General features: G+C 52.0%; 1 protein-coding gene across 3 annotated transcripts in view; it reads right to left on the minus strand.

The window, feature by feature from the left end:
* The window catches only part of Cacna1s (calcium voltage-gated channel subunit alpha1 S), a 64,365-nt gene that overhangs the window by 41,669 nt on the left and 5,889 nt on the right, over positions 1-16,807 (minus strand). For all 3 annotated transcript variants that reach the window (XM_050147708.1, XM_050147707.1, XM_050147706.1), the window contains exons 3-7: positions 7,375-7,514; positions 5,672-5,814; positions 5,388-5,540; positions 2,620-2,825; positions 1,322-1,425 (exon numbers count right to left, since the gene is read on the minus strand). In XM_050147708.1, the coding sequence (XP_050003665.1) occupies positions 1,322-1,425; positions 2,620-2,825; positions 5,388-5,540; positions 5,672-5,814; positions 7,375-7,514 (746 nt within the window). The remainder of the gene's footprint in view (positions 1-1,321; positions 1,426-2,619; positions 2,826-5,387; positions 5,541-5,671; positions 5,815-7,374; positions 7,515-16,807) is intronic.

The raw sequence follows: 16,807 nt of genomic DNA on the forward strand, positions 1-16,807 counted from the left end.
TTCTTAGATGTCAAAGGTTGACAGAACATTCCATTATTCCAACAGAACCATCCAGGAAGCCTCAAATTTGCCATACTCCTTGGTCTTTTAAGCTATCCTAAAACGATTTCTGATTACAGACTTAAGACCTGAGAAAATCATCCTGGACACAAGGGGAAACAGGCTGTCACCATGAAGAACCTGAGGGGACGCAAGGCATCTTATGACCAGTAGAGGGCAGCACTAGGACACTGAGCGGAACTCGGCGTGCTTTAGGAGTGACGCCCGCTCAGTTAGCTGGGATCTAAACCCAGGCGGCTGAAGAGGGTCTGTCTACCTGTAGGACAGTGCTGGGTGCTCTTGACCATTGTATACATTGTAACCCACCCAATGAAGCCCACCTACAGATCTCTCCTCAGAATAAAGTCACAAAGTGCACAAAATAAGAACACAGGATTACAGAGGAACTGATCAGAGTGAAATACAACCACAGAAACCTAACAAATGCCAATGGCGGAAGGCAGGCGCTACATTGCTACAGGGATCCTGTTGCAGGTCTGACTACCGCCGTTTGACAAGCGCTAATGAGTGTAGACAGGGGCGCAACAACGGACACGTGACACGATTTCCATTAGAGACCCCACAGGCGCTGCTAATGCCCCTGTGGTTAGTTGCCTGCATTCATTATTAAAGGAAGCACACATTTCAGTTAATGCAATAGAAAGTCAAGATGGGTTTTCTCTAACCAACCTCACAGACTCCTGAGTTCTGTTTATAGGCTGTTGGGGGCGGTAGGGCTTCTGGAGTGAGGTGATGTCAACTCATAAGGGAGCTGAGACTGCAGCTAAGCCCAGCACTGTGTCTGGGGTGGACTCCATTAATGGTGGGGTTCGTGTGTGCTGGACTCTGTCCTAAGCACTTTAAACACATTTCATGGCAACCCTAGGTCCGAACATGATTACTTGACAGATATGAACACTGAGATTCTGAGGGGGTAGGGGATTAGGCAGGGTCCCAGAGCCTTTAGGTAGTAAGTAGTACAGGGATGAGAGCGGCAAGCTCCCGCTAGTGGGTGCTTGACTAGAAACGGTGTGTTGACGCACACCCACAGCTGGAGTCTGAGGCTCACAGGCTTACACAGGAGTGTGGGTGCTGGAGGGAAGAGGAACAAAAACTGGGGGAAGGTGCTAGCTTGAAGAATGCATCATCTGCCTTCCTAGCTAAGAAGGAAGAAGCACACCTGGCCCAGTGGGGCTCAGAGATGAGCTGAGGGTCATTGAGTGTCTGGGTCGCTCCTTCCTGCTCCACCTCTCCCCCCTACCAACCGCCATTACTTTCTTACCCGCTTAGGACACCCAGTACCAGGTTGAGGATGAAGAAGGAACCCAACAGAATGAGGGTGACAAAATAGATCCAGGGCCACTCATTCCCGATGGCATCGTTGACCTGATCCAGACAAAATGTGAGATCAGCACTCTGACTTGAAGGCTAATTCCCGTCTCCCATTCTGTCCACCCAGACTCCGTAAGGCAAGTAGCCCAAGATCCGGGCCAAACGGTCTTCCCAAGCGACCCTTGCTGACTGTGTACCTGGCAAGAGAGCCTCTAACCTGCCCCTCGGACCCTAAATACAGCCCATTTCTGTACAGCCAAAGCTTTTCAAAGTGACAGTCCTCTGAGGCCTTAAGCCAAGTGTCCTGACATCTCTGAACAGTTTCTCGTCTGTCTCGTGAGGACATGGTACGTGCTCTCCTCCTGGACGTGTAGCAGAGGAGAAATAGCATGCGTGACATTCCTTTGACAAGTTTAATCATCCGCTTCCCTAATGTGAGCCTGTGAGAAATGTTCATACTAATCCTTTATATTTGCAAAGCATTTGACAGTTTTACAATTCTAACCCCACAGGCAACGCCACATTGTGCTTGAGAGTTCTGGAATAGAGCCAGAGGGGTAAGGGTTTGAGTCTTGGCTCATTTGCTCATAGATTCATGGGTACAGTTACACAACCTCTCCGAGCCTCAGTTCCCTTGCCTGTAAAATGGGAGTGATGCTGTCTGCCCAACACATTAAATAAGAAATGCACAGGGCTAAAAATGACCTAACAAAGAGTCTTCTCTAATAGGAAAGCTTCTGCAATGGTGGTTACATGCCGGGTAATGTTAACAATTCTGTTGGTTTTCTCTCCGGCTCTAACATGTGAGTGGTATATTATCTTTATAGAGAAGACTGATACATAGTTATATTTATGTAGGAAAGTCATCTCACCCAATGACAAAGAGAAAGACCTGAAGGGCCCCTCCTCCCTCAAGTGTCCAAGACACAGGGCACCAGGAAGGAGTCACTGACATTCTAGAGAAAATTCAGGCATTGAAACTAGAACTCATGGAGCTCCTAGTATCCATCCCTCACCCCCCTTGCTGGTTCTTGCAGACCTTAAACCATGAGGTCTGCCTCAGGAAATACTAGACAATCTTTAATCATTAGAAAGAGATCATACACCTGCATGGATGCCCAGGGAGAGCAAGATAGGACCAATGGCACTGAGCCGTGACTGGCCTTTGGGGTGGTCTTATAAGCCTTACCTTCCTGCTCCCCTAAAAAGCCTTTAGAAGGCAGGGTTGGTTTGGAAGCTCAGACCCACCCAGTATAGGACATCGGTCCACCCCTCCATGGAGATGCATTGGTACACGGTAAGCATAGAGAAGCCAAAGTTGTCGAAGTGGGTGATGCCATGGTTGGGTCCCGGCCAGCCTCCTCGGCATTCACTGCCATTGATGGTGCAGGGGCGCCCAGAGCCAGTTCTAGCACAGGGTGATGGCTTCTCATTCTCTACTGTGGCCACAATGTCTGGAGGCAGAAGGCAGTAGCGTTAGGCAAGTGGACAATGAAGGAGGCAAGCTGCTCAAGGGTCATTTGAAAGAACAGAGTGCCAGGCGGTGGTGGTGCACACCTTTAATCCCAGCACTTGGGAGGCAGAGGCAGGTGGATCTCAGTGAGCTTGAGGCCAGCCTGGCCTACAAAGTGAGTTACAGGATAGCCAGGGCTGTCTTGAAAAAAAGAAAGGAAGGAAGGAAGGAAGGAAGGAAGGAAGGAAGGAAGGAAGGAAGGAAGGAAGGAAGGAAGGGGAGGGCACTGTCCAGCTGGGGTGGGCTGGGGACAGGGGCTTCCATGCTCTGACCTGAGATTCAGTCTGGGGAGTCAAAGTGGAGCTGTTCCGACCTAGGCTGAGCTGTGCCTGTCACAGCGCACACAGGGCCGGGTCCATCTAGGGAGGATGCTATCAGACCAGATCACCCTCCATGTCCTCTAAGGAGTCATTTCCTCTAAAACTTGGTGCACACACACACACTCTCTCTCCCACTCTGTGTGTCCGTCTGTCTGTCCGTCCGTTCGTCTGGGCATGCATGTGAAGACCAAAGGTCCACATCAGGTTTCTTCTCAGCTGATAACCACTTTATTTCTCGGGACAGGGTCTCTGGCTGAAACACTGCTGTGTCTACGGTGGCTGGCCAACAAACCTCCAGGCCCTGTCTGTCTCTACCCTAAGTGCTACAGCACCTGGCTTTTTACATGTGTTCTAGGGACCCAAACTCAAGTTCTCAAGCTTGCATAGTAAGCATTTTACCCACTGGACTATTTCCTCGGCCACTGAAATCTAGAACACTTTTATCTCAGGAGGTTTTGCAGCATCCTGCTGTGTTCTGAGATGGAGCTATCCTTGGAACACAGTGCCCTTGCCTGACCACGCTTACAGTGTCAGCTCAGAGCTCTGAAGGCAGGCAGGCAGGACAGTGATGGTTAGCTTGGGGTCCCTGGCCCTCTGAAGCTGGCGGCTCTGATCTGAGAGGAGCATTTGAATGTTGCTGCTCAGCATTCATCCATCAAAGGCTTGGCACCTCTACGTTTTCCCCAGAGCTCATGGGAGACAGTCCCTGCTATCTGCCTAACGGTGCTGACAACAGGATGTGGAAGGCCCTGCTGATGGAAGATGCCAACACTGGCTGCAGGGTGTGGACCCTTCCGACGGTGGGAGAAGGGCTGTGGGAGAGGACCGGAAGCTGCCTGCTGAAGCCTTGCCAGAGCTCACTCTTAGAAGCTAGGGTTGACCCTGCATGGCTGGACCCTGACTGCCCACGGAACTGAGGAAGCAAATAGCTTCTCCCCAAGAAACACTGAGTACGGGGGCTGCTCTGGTGAGCCGAATGTCCGAGATCTGGCAGAGGGCCATCCTCCTTCTGTGTCTTCCTCTCTACCCTAAGACCCTGCTAGAAGCCATTTCCAGAAGAGTCCGAGCTCAGGACGAGGCTGAGTTCCTGGAGCTTGCTCAGGGCGAGAGCCAGAGAGCCTTCTGAGGCACCTGCCACCTCACAACCGTCTGCATAGTGATGTCAAGATGTCGCTTGACCTCCCATTCTCTCAGTGGAGAGTGGAGTTGTCCAGCAGTCATGTGACCGTGTTGGGATAGCACCACATGCAGAGTGGATGTGAGCTCCAGCCCAACTGCATAAGCCAGGCACTGAGGAGCCTTAAAACAGATGCAAACCCATCCCTCTTCTCACTGAATGACTTTGTTTGGGAGAATACAATCATGCTTACAAAACTATGTTCCTGTGCTCCTGCCGTCAGCTTGTTGCTGCTCTTAGAAAGGAATCGATGTCCCGATATTTGTTCCAATTTCCACATGATTATCAGTGGGCCAGACTTATATAAATCACACTTTTGGTGTCTTAATTACCTTGTGAGGATGCAAAGGGATCCTAAAGCCAAAAAGTGAGATCTGCTGTTTTCGGGAGGGAAGACTTCCTAGACTCTGGGACCTGGAGTCGGCATGGGTTTCTGACAACCCACAAAAATGTCCCCTTTGAGACAGAGAGCCCTGATTGCTCTTTGGGCTGACGAGGGAGGGGGACTTGATTGGGGGAGGGGGAGGGAAAGGGGAGGCGGAGGTGGGGAAGAGACAGAAATATTTAATAAATAAATAAATAAATTTAAAAAAAATGTCCCCTTTGAGTTTCATCAGTCCATACCCTGAAGGCCTAATCTGAGAGACAGTTCAGACCAAAACACACCATGGCCACAAGGAAAGTATGCAGATAAATCCAGGTTCCACCCAGACCTATGCTTCAATCCCCAACTGGCTCAGGAAGCCTGGGAGATACTGAATTGGATAGGGTGGAGCAGAGCAAACTATAGCCAAGGCCGGCCTCTGCTCTCTGACCCCCGTGGAGCTGTCCTTATCCCACTCTCATGAATCCAGGCAGGAGATGCCTCTTCCTACGGTGGACAGTGGGGAGGGGAGCTGACCTGGGTCCAGAGCTTCTTTCCTACCTGTGATGGCTCCACACAGCTGTGGGGGTTCAACTGGAGCTGAACTGGGGCCTCCACCCCACACAGTCCTCCATGGCTCACCTGTCCCGATGAAGTAGCAAGTCTTGTGCATTTTGCCTTTGAAGAGTTCCAGCCCAATGATGGCGTAGATGATGACCATGAAGAGGACCAGCAGAGCAATGTGGAACAGAGGGAGCATGGCCTTGAAGATGGAATTGAGGACTACCTGAAGGCCTGCCACAGACAGCAAGGAGGGGGGAAAAGAGTCACCCCCCACAGTCTTATGCCCTCCCCTTTATAAACAGTGGGATACCCAGGTCAGAAGGGGCAAAGGAGGGTTTGGCAGAAGAGATACTGTCACCCACTGGGCACCCCTGACACCAGCCGAAGGGGTCTGAGCACACGGAAAGCTCGCAGGGCCTTCACATCCAAACCGGCTCCTTTGCTGCTCAGGGGGGCCGTGTTGGTTTGAATAATGTTAACTTGTTCCAGAATCACAGTGAAGACACTGGAGGGGGAAAGATGGAGAGAAGGTGGTCAGTAATCAGAGGAGCCCGAGTCCCAGTGCTCTGGGACCCTGATTCCTATGTGAAGGACCTGGGGTGGGGTGGGGGAATTGGGCAAATGTAGATCCAGCGCTGAAGAGTTTTATTTCCAAGGAATCCGAGGCCAAGTTCACCTTTGAGCTATCGGTGATGAACAGAACTGGATACAGAAAGGGAAGTGTCAGGCTGAGATGCAAGATTGCCATGGGAACAGTCCTTGGTCCTGAGGCTGAGAGCATCACAGTGAGCTGCAGACTGGCCCCTCACTCACTGGTAACCCTGGGCGGGGAGTGGAGTTCTCTCCTGATCTCCCTGGCACTGGCCTTCAAGTCAATGCTGGGTGTAAGCCTTCTGCTCCCCTCCTCCCTCTTCAGAGCTTCGAAGTCCATTCAACCCTCCTCTTAGGAACATTATCCGACAATGACCCCAGAGTTCATCGTGAAACAATGGCGCTCTGTGGAACAATGGCACTGTGCTCTGATTCTCTATTCCTCCGACATGGCTTCCAACCAGAGCACCTCACAAGGGCCCAGGCTGAGTCTGAGGATGCTGCAGTTTTCCTTGTGGTAAAATGAGCACCGATAGACCAGCAGACCACCAACACAATAGGGCTGGGCTTCAGGATAGCACAGTGCTGACTGCCCAGCACTTGGAGCCAAGGATGCTCTGCTTTGCATCCTGCTCACGGTGTGACCTTAGACAAGTCGCTCAGTTCTCTATATCTCAGTCTCTTCCTCCATGAGATGGAGGGAACGGAAAAGGTGTTGAAGAACGTTGTATGTTAAAGCGCATGGTAAGTCCTCAGTAATCGCAACTGTCCTAATTAGGCAACGGTTGATAGAAGTGATGTCACAGGCAAACACACGCTCATTTGCTGAAATTCCAACACCCGGGAACTCAGAACGGAACTCTGGAATAGGGCTCTTAAAATGAGGTCATCACCGTGGACCACAATCCAAATTGATGGCTATACTGATAAGGGGAAAATCTAATGTACAAAAGACATCCCGGGTGCGTGCTCATAGACAGACCACATAAAGACACAGTGAGGGAGAGAGTGGCCACTTACAGCCAAGGAAGAGACTTTGCCCACGCTGGACTTTGGACTTCTGTCTCCAGAACCAACTCTAACCAATCTCCATTGCATAAACCCCCAGCTGCAGAATCGGTTGGCTACCCCAGTATACTAATGTAGGCTACTAGATGTGCATGTTTGTGTATTTGAATAACACCATAGTCTGTGGAAACAGTGTACACATGGCAAAGGTGGCTACTGCAGCCATTTACATGGCCTCTTGCGTGTGCTGGGGGAAGATGAGGGAACGTACAGCTGGTGAAGTGGTTTGTGACCTGCAGGTAGGCGTTGGGGTCACTGGTTCATTTCCCACCAACATTCGCTACACCCCTGGGGTGGTCAGCACAATGCTGAGGTTCCATCTTGCCTTCAGGCTGCTGGGAGTGTCTACGGGCCGAGTCTTCAGGGAAGATCGGACTCCAGGCCCCAGTCCCCAGCCAGCTCTTACCCCAGAAAGACGATGATGAAGTCCAGCACGTTCCAGCCACTACGCAGGTAAGCATCCTGATGGAATAGGAAGCCGTAGGCTATAATCTTCATGGCAGCCTCAACGGAGAAGACGATGAGGAAGAAGTATTCTAGTTTCTCCTGGAGGGGAGGAGGTGGTGGCAGACACGGTCACGCCTTTGTGCTGTGCACTCCCAGTGCCCCCTCGCTCAAGCCCCCTCTGTCCTCCAGTCACCAGCTTCTGCCTGCCCTAGATGCTCCCTCTCATCCCAACATCCCCTTACTCCCTCAACTCTCCAGCACAGATCTTCCTGGGCCTCTAAGTGTAATGTAAGCCACTTCTAACCCTTCAGCTCTTCTTCCAAGCTTCACATTGTCTCCTTCCCCTGGCTAAGGTACTGCATATACATCTGTATTACGTTCTTTAGCTCTTTCCTCACCAGAATATAAACTCCACCACGTGGGAGATTCTCTGCCCATTTCCCACCTTTCTTCCGGGACCCAGAGCTGGACAAATAAATCAATAATCCAATGCTAGCTACTTTTTTGTCAACTTGACAAAAACTAGAATCGTTTGGGAAAAAGGACTCTCAGTTGGAAAAAGGTTCTCATAAGATTGGCCTGTAGGCAAGTCTGTCAGACATTTTCTTGATTGATGATTGGTGTGGGAGGCCCTGGCCCACTGTGGGTGATGCCAGCTGTGAGCAGGTGGGCCTGAGTTGTATAAGACAGTAAGCTGAGCGAGTCAAGAGGAGCAAGCCAGTAAGCAGTGTTCCTCCATGACTTCTGCTTCAGTTTCCACCCTAAGTGCCTTCATTTGACTTCCCGCAGTGGTAGAGCATGTAAGATGAAGGAAATGCTTTCTTCTCCAGGTGACTTTTGGTGTTTCATCACAGCACTCGAGACCCTAACTAGGACAGACCCCCTGGTGACTTTTCTTCTTCCATCACTCGGTGACTAAAGGTAGGGTGGCCTCAGCACCCCAAGCGAGCGACCCTCTCTCCTGCAGATCAGGGCCCTTTGCTGGTGTTCACTCTCCTGCATTTTCCTTTGCACATCACTACAGCTGTCTGCAGGCAGCTGCACCAGGCAGGGTGGTGAGGGAAAGGAGAGCCCTGTGTAGGAGGATGCTCTGTGGGTAAGGGGCTGAGGTTTCAGCTCAGCCTCACCCTGAAGATGGCCTTGCTGACTTCTCTATACCCTGTCCAATAGCCTGATCCTCTGGGTCATCCTGAGCCCATCCAGGTCACCCTTTCTCTACTCAGGGCCCAGGCAAGAGCTATTTCTAACAGAGAACTGTCCTCTCCTGGCTGGACTCCAGCCTGAGACTGCCTTTCCTGCAGCTATCTGAGCCCTGGCTTGGTGGCTTCCAATAGCTCTGGTCCTCCAGGCTCTCCAAATAAGAGAGCTGCCAGGGGCAATCTGGATACCATCCCTGCTGAGAGGCATGGGGCGAAGCCACTGTGGAGAGTCTCCTGGGCTCAACAGGGTGGTCTTCCTTCTGTGTGGTAAGTGTCCAGGAGTCAAGTCTGTCTCTTGGGGAAAGGTATACATAAGGAGAGGGAGGTTAAATCAGCATGTAGATTTCCACATTGATTCAACCTCCATGGGACAGACAGGAGAACTTCTGTTGAGGGAAAGGAAAACAGGACCCAAAATAGTTCCCATGCTCACAGGCCGGGCAGCCGGCTGCATATACCAGAGAGCTGCCTGCACCTGCTGTCTGTCTATCTGTCTCTTGGCCACAAAGCAAGCTTGTAGGGGCTGTGGGCCTCAGGTGGGGGGGGGGGGTCACTTGAGGTTCATAGCCCATGAGCTCCAAGATCCAACTCTCCCCGTTTACCACTCAGTAGCCTAATGCTGGAGTGGACACAGCATGCCCCTTGCTGCTTAGACATGGACCAGGGTTCTGTCCATTTTTGCACCATAGGGACAGTATTATCAGTGCTTCACTGTGTTGGCCCCATGCCTCTCCAGCCCATGTGCTGTCCACAGTGGAACAGGGCTATACACTCCCCAGGTATTCATTAAGTTTTAGACTAAACCCCTAGTCACAGCCAGCCTGGCTGGTGTCCTGTAATCAAAGCCATAGCCTTCCTAAAGAATTGCCATCTGTGTCTGTGGGGAGTCTGCTGCCAAGGGTGGGAGGTGGGAGACACAGGGTGCACATTCTCGCTGGCTGTTTCTTTGCTCAGGTCTGTCTAGGAGTCTCGGCTTCCTTGTTAAGAGCTAACTCAGTGGTTAAGAGCACTGGCTGCTCTTCCAGAGGACCCCAGTTCAACCCCAGCACCCACATTTTGACTCATAATCGTCTGTAGTCCCAGAGGATCTAACGCCTTCTTTTGGCCTCCATGGCCACTGTGCACACACAATGCACATAAATACGTGCAGGCTGCATACATGTAAAATAAAACAAACTGACCCCCCACTCTCCAAAGAGCTGTCCTGAGAATTAAATGGCATACTGTAAGAGGTGGTGACCCACTGTTTAGTGGGTCACAGGTCTTCTATACACCTGGCCCTTTGCGGAGGGTTCTGCTACTTGCATCATGGCATCTGTGGTGCTCTCTTGGTCTTTACGGAGATGCTGACTGAGGACACATCAGTGAGTGGTTCACCAAGGTATGTCTCTATCCAACGAGGAACTCAACATGTTTGAGCCTGGAACCTGCTCTTTCTCACAAGGTCCAGCACTGACCAATAGTGACCATTGACTCAGGACAGGGGTCTCTCTGGGCTTGGATCTGTCTCTAATGCCTGACATCCATCTCATTTCCTTTGGCACTGCCCCTGCCCCTGGCCTGCCTCACACTCTCTAATCTGCCATCCCTCACTGCCTTTGATGCTCCCTTTCCTCCTAGTTCCTCTCTGCTCTGGGTACTCCATCCCTCCTGGTCTCCTAGGGCCATGTGGTTTGTCAAGTAAACCCATAGAGAAGAGGGTCCCCTGTGAAATGACCCCTGCTGACCTTGACTGCTGGCCTCACCATTGTCCCACCAATGGGATGACTTTCAGATTCTCCAGGGGATCTAGCCACTGAGCCTTTGCTCATCTAGGCTCGTAGGACACCCCTGACTGTCCCCAGGAGAATCTGCCTGGGGTGTCTTCTGTATTGCCCGGGGCTCTGTTCTCTCCTGGAGCCCATGTCATCTTCCCGTGTAAACTGACTGAGCCAGTGGCTTTGGCCCCATGGGAACAGGATTTGGGGAAAATGCTAGGGTCCCTCTTAAGAGGGCATCTCAGGGTGAGGTACTAGGAGCAGGGAACAGCAGGTTTTGAAGACTACATACTCCTGGGGCCAACTTTCTTCTTATATCTTGTAGAAAGAGTTGCTTTTGCCTGGAATACCCTTCCCTGGGGCTCACTCTCTTCCTTCTCTCTGGCTTCAGCCTGATTGGTCCCTTCTGTGTTACCCTCCCTACTTCCCAGCTCTTTACTGAAGACACATCGCTTTGTTTGCTTGTTTGTTTTAGCAGACTTCAAGACTTAACCGGCCAGCTGCCTGTTTATCCACGTAACTGTCTCCTGACGTGAATATAGGGCTGTTTTCTCTATTTCCTGCTATGTCACCTGTATCTGCAAAGGTGCCTACCGTGTGCGTGTGCATTTGCAGACAGTGCCAGGCCCTTCTGCCTAAGACACAAACCATGGGCTTGGGTGGGCCTGCAGATGGCTGCTACCACCAAGACAAGATGAGATCAACGGCTCATCAAGGAAGCTCTGTGAAAACCCCACGGCAATGCTCAGCTTAGCTTAGCTTAGCTTTAGCGATTCTCAGTTTCTGAGCACAACCAGATGACAAACATGGGCTTGTCAGTCACATAGCAAGTCCCATGTGGCACAAGCGAAGTGACCCCACACAATAGAGCAGATGGGACCCCTGACACCAGACGAGGGGAGATAGTCTTTGACCCTGGAGTAGACTCTGCCTGCCTGCTCTCCTGGACTCGTGGGAAGACTAGGAAGCTGCCTGGGAGGTTAAAGCTCTGATGACCCCATCTACAAAGACCTTCATCACCAGGTACCCAGCACAAGGGGTCCTCCCACAAACAGGCCTCTAAGTGAGCTTTCAGGGCTGCACAGCTTTAAGAGCTTTAAGTATGAGCACAGGCCTTGCGTCTGTACGTTGTTACACTGGAACACAGCATCCCCAAAGTCCTGGGCTGAAGAGACCAGGGTTCATGAAGCACATCACTGGCTCTGCCTCTCTCCTCCTCATCTCCCAGGGACACCCACCCAGGCATGCCTAGGACTTTGAGAGAATATGTTGACAGCTGGCCAGATTCCTCTGCAAAGGGACTTTTGCAGTACAGCCTCCCTGTCTGGGCCACAGGGCCAGCTGTCCCCATCCCTCCTTCCTCTGTTGTGCCTCAAGCATTGGGACCTGGTCTGCATTCCTGCCGCGGGCCTCCCATGTTCCCCATGGAGGGCTCTAGGGTCTGCAGAATTCTCTGAAAGAACTTACTGGGAGAAGCTGAGATGTAGAGGAGGTGGAGGAAGGTTCCTCCCTTAGGGCCCAGGCCTGCGGTCTGCACGAACACGAAGCATACAGGAGCCAGAGGTGCTAGACTCATGGGGTTCACTTGCTGGGAGGAGTCAAGAGAATTGATGGTGGCTGCTAGAACTTGGGCTGAGGGTGCAGCGGGAGTCAGCTGGGTGTCTCCACATATCCCTTGCCACCTGAGTCCTCCCCACAGGTGCTTGGTGGCAGGCCTGACAAGCACAACACCTCTCCAGTTGCAATGGCTGCCCGTCTCCTGGCTTCACCATCTTTCTTGTTTCTGGGAGCAGACAGTAGGAATGGCCTACTTATTATTGGATAAGCCTGTGGCCTAGTCCCCTGCTTTTGGTTCTTAAGGCTGGAGATTTACCTGAGGTGAGAAGTCCATAGGGTGGGGTTCACAGTGTCCCCCAAGATAAGACAGTGCCTGAAGGTCCTAGGACTCCTGAAAGTGGGGTCCATTCAGCTTTACTCAGGTTCCCATCCCAACAATAGTACAGACCGCCTGCGGCCCCTATGACCTATGACTGGAAAAGCACAACTCAGGACAGATAGGAGATAAGATAACCATGATCACCAAGAACAATAGCAGTCAGAGCTTCCTGTACACCAGGTTCAGGGGAAGCAGAGAGAGGACTCAGAACTCAAGGGGAGGTTCTCAAATAAGAGACAAACAAAACGATGTGGACTGGGCCTGAGTTTTGATGCAGGCACCACGTTTCCTCTTTCCTCTATGAGAGAAGCAAGAGTAGAAGGAGAAGAGAGCTTCTGGGGGAGCGCCGGCCTCTTGCCCCACCCCCAGTCTGCCCACATTCCTCTGGTGAGCCAGCCTGCTGGGCTGCTGCTCAGCCCCTGTCCGCTCTCTGGGCCTGGAATCTCCCTGACACTTCATTCTGGAGGGTCTGGAGAATGCCCAGTTGAGGAGTGAGCAAAGCTGCTATATTTAGTGTGCTGAACCCCTGATCAAATGAACGTGGTCTGGTGGATGGCTCACGTCACCCTACGTCTCTGGGTGGTTGGGGAAGGCGTCTTCGCCTCGCTGCTCCTCTATACTAGCTTCTTCAGGCCAAGGGTGCAGACACGTTGGGAGACAGGCTGAATGGCAGGAGAGGAGGTGGGGAAAGCGGAAGGCCTCATCTAGGAGGACTGGGGACGGATCTGTCTTGGGGGATAATGAGAATAACAACTAAGCCTTATTAAGCATCCACTTACCTGCCAGGACCTGTTCTAGCCACACACATGAATGGAACCCCTGCCCACTAAGCACTCCCGCGCCCACTTTACGGATAAGTAAATCAAGGCACAGAGGGGAGTGAACAACTTTCTAGAAGCACACAGCCCAGCAGCAGAACTGAAGTACGTGTGTAGAACGTCTAAGTCAAAACTCCACAGTCTCAACCAGCAGTCCACACTGGAGAGGGAGAAGCATCCACAGGCATTTGCTGGACCCTGATCACAACCCCACCCTGCCCCTGCAGTCCTGGACACAGTATGACTTTGGCTGTGGGCCATCGGTACTGGAAGAGCAGGAAACAAAAGAAATGAACTTTTGTTGCGTCATAGCTACGCACCGGGTTGTACGTGAGGTCGCTTCACAGAGGGCTAGCAGTTCTAAAAGGGGAAGTGCTGGCCCCTGCTCACAGGTAGGACAACGGAGACTGAGTTCAGGGAGGAATGCTCCTGGCCTTACCCTTACTGTCCCCTGAAAGGCTGCAGGGTGTGGCACATACCAAGGACTCTGCAGGCTTCTGTTGTGCAGTCCCGTTTGATTCAGGGGTCAGGGGACTGATTCTGTAAGAAACAGAATGTCTGGAAAAGGAGCTGAACTCAGGGCAAGCTCTAGGGTGGGGCAAAAGCCAGGAATCTGTTTTATTTTCCCAGATCCTTATTGGGAGCACTCTTGTACATCAACATTAGGAGCTTCACATTAGGAGGGTCCCTCTGTTCCTCAGAGTGGGTGACCCAGTCGGGCAGCCCATAGATCTCTGATCTGCTATGCTCTGAAAGCAAGGCCAGAGTGGGGCCCTCCCGAAGGCCCAGCTTCCCCAGATGGTGAGGCAGAGTGGGCCACTGTCCGCAGGCGTCAGCAGGACGTTCTGGACCCTATAAAAAGACAAATGCCCTGGCTGCCAGAGGCTTAGCCTCCAGCCTTGTGGAGGACACTGGGAGGCAACCTGAACCCCAGGAATGTGGCAGAGGCCTGGAGTGTCCTATGATGGCTTAGGGCTGGCTGCTCTGGAGCCAAGGAGGGGCTGGATGGGCGGCAGTCTGGGGAGCAGCTCACAGCGGCCCACGCAGCAGGCCATGCCTCCTATGGCTGTTAGGAAAAGTCATTTAGAGCTTGGGAGCAGGCTGCCAGAACTCTTGCAATGTCAGGATGTAATTTTATTATGATTTTGTTGATATTTGTTTGCTGGAGGAGGGCGAGTGTGCCATTGTTTGGGTGTGGAGGTCAGAGAACAACCAGTAGGAACTGGTTCTCTCCTTTCACCATGTGGGTCCTGGCAACTCTTACTCGGGTCATCAGGCTTGGCAGCAGACATCCTTACCCACTGAGCCACCTTGCCAACCTCACAACAGAATATTTTAAAAGTTATTTAACTGTCTAAGGCAGGGTCTGTCAACCTGAGTCCTAACCGACACTGGGGCTGGGCAATTCCAATTGTCCTGCACCAGTACCTGCATCCCTGTTCCCACTCCGTGAGTCTAGATATTGCAAATGTCCCTTGATGGGTAGACGTCCTCCTCGTGTCCCTCCTTTGGAGACCACTGCCTTGAGGGGCGCTCCCGGGCTTCATTCTCACTATTGGGTCCCGCAGAGATGGGCTCTTCCCAGAGGAGACACAGCCTCTGGGCTAAGTTTTCTTCCTGGTAGGCAGCGCACACCCCACTGGTCCTGCTGTAGCCTTTTTCCACGGTCACTAAACTCTTCCTCCAGTGCTCTGTGAACCTGCCTCACTCCCTGCTTGCTGTCTTGTGGGCTGCGTTAACTGCTGTCATGTGTTCCTCCTGTATGGAAATCAGTATGACTCACTTTGTGAAAGTCACGTTTCTGAGGGCAAAAGAGGAGATTATAGCCAAAGAAATCTGTTTCTAATCCTCAATTAGGGACGCTGATCAGCCCTGAGATTCTCATGGGTCCCCTAAGGTCAGCCAAGACTAGAGTGGTTGCCCTCCCAAAAGTCCCTTTGAGTTCAACTGAAGTCAGTCCAGGAGCTGACCCCTTTCAAAGCTTGGGTTTTTGGCAGGACAAGAGAGTCTGGGGCTGGCCTGGGAGGCAGGCCCTGGGCTCCAATCTTGCTCCCCAGCTGCAGGTGGATGTGTTTGCCCATCTTCTTACTTCTCTGACAGTGGGATCGCTTTGGGGTCTCTCTCTCTCAGCCTCCATTGTCCTGGGAGACAGCAGAGCAGGGAGAGCATCAGCCATGGTCTGCCACCTCCACCTGTGCGAAGCCACAGCCAGGCTTCTCTCCTGGGCAAGTCAGTCCCGAGGGTAGAGTGGACGCTCCGAGCATCTTTTCTAGCCTGAGCAGCAGCTCCGAGAGTCAGGAGAAGTAGGATTACAGTAAGCAGCTCTGATTGTTTCCTCCCCTGTCTCTCTCCCCCACGCTGAATGGTTTGCAAAGGGCACAGACCTGTCCATGAGCCAGTTGGGCCAGGCAGTGGTTTAGCCTCTTTGTGTCTGAATCGTATTGGGCAGAGTGTGAGCCCTCGGCAAACACGCAGTGTTGCTTTTGCCCATGGTGATGATAGGGAACTAGGAAGGTTGGTCAGACACACTGGGGGCTCAAAGAGAGATGAGAGGCCAAAGAGAGCAAGGACAGAGGGCAGCTTGGGTAAAGAGGGATTTTTCCTCCATTACTGGGGCTCGAACTTAGGAATGACCCATGCTGATCAAACATTATCCCTGGACTACTGTTCTCCAACAGAAGGAAGGATTTTCTTTTATCTGACATAATCAGCTAGCACAGCTATTGAGGACTATATCCTTGGATTCTAGAACAACCTTGGGATCTAGTGGCCGGGGGCTGCCTGGCTGGGTCACCCACTCTGAAGAACAGGGGGACACTCAACATGAAGCTCCTAAGGTCAAAGTACAAGGCGCAATAGCCTAGCAGACCCTCACTCACACAGAAACCTCTCAGAAGTATACCAGGTTGTCTCACCACAAACAAGGATGCTGAGGGAACATGGAGACTACTCAGGTCCAAGAGCACATCTCCATGAAGGGGCTAGGACTCAAGAGCACCAATTTTGGTCCAGATTCATTGCCTTAACCACCGTGTTACAGCACTGCTCCAGTGTGGCTGATTTTAGAGCCCACACCCCCATCCACCGCTGGGTGATAAGGCGGTACTAAGAGTCTGGTCCTCATCTTGCTACCCTTTGCATTGCGACTACTGTGTATTGTCATAACTCCTTGCCCTATCTGGGCCTCAGTTTCTTCTTCTGTTCGGAGAGGACCCATGGCTTCCCTGCTGACGTAGAACAGGCAGAACCAGAAGGGTACCCCAGACCCAAATACGGATCTGATGCTTCCATGGAATGCTAGAGGGATTTGGAGGGGGCAGCCCATGCCCTCAGACAAGTGCCAGGGCACCCAGTCATTATCATGGGTCCAGTTCTCATACGTGGCTTGTACAAAGCATGGGCAGGAAGCCACCTTTGCCTGCCGCACATCCTAGCTGGTCTAGCACACGCCACAGCAAGAGAGCTCTGTCACCAAATACTCAAGCCTGCAGAACCAGCTGTCCAGGGTGTGCACATGGCTGAGTCTGAACTTATCTTACTCCCCAAGCTGTCTTGCTGAGTGACACTGAAATCTCAGTGACATTCTTGTTTTCTCTAAGCTCTGTCTCTAAACCCTCTTTCAGTTAGTCACCAAGTCCCAGCCAGCCCACTTTGTTAACCTTTCTCAAGGTCACTCTATTAT

Source organism: Alexandromys fortis, unplaced genomic scaffold, assembly GCF_014885135.2.
Source record: "Alexandromys fortis isolate MF-2015 unplaced genomic scaffold, M_Fortis_MF-2015_v1.1 scaffold_58, whole genome shotgun sequence".
Taxonomy (NCBI): Eukaryota; Metazoa; Chordata; class Mammalia; order Rodentia; family Cricetidae; genus Alexandromys; species Alexandromys fortis.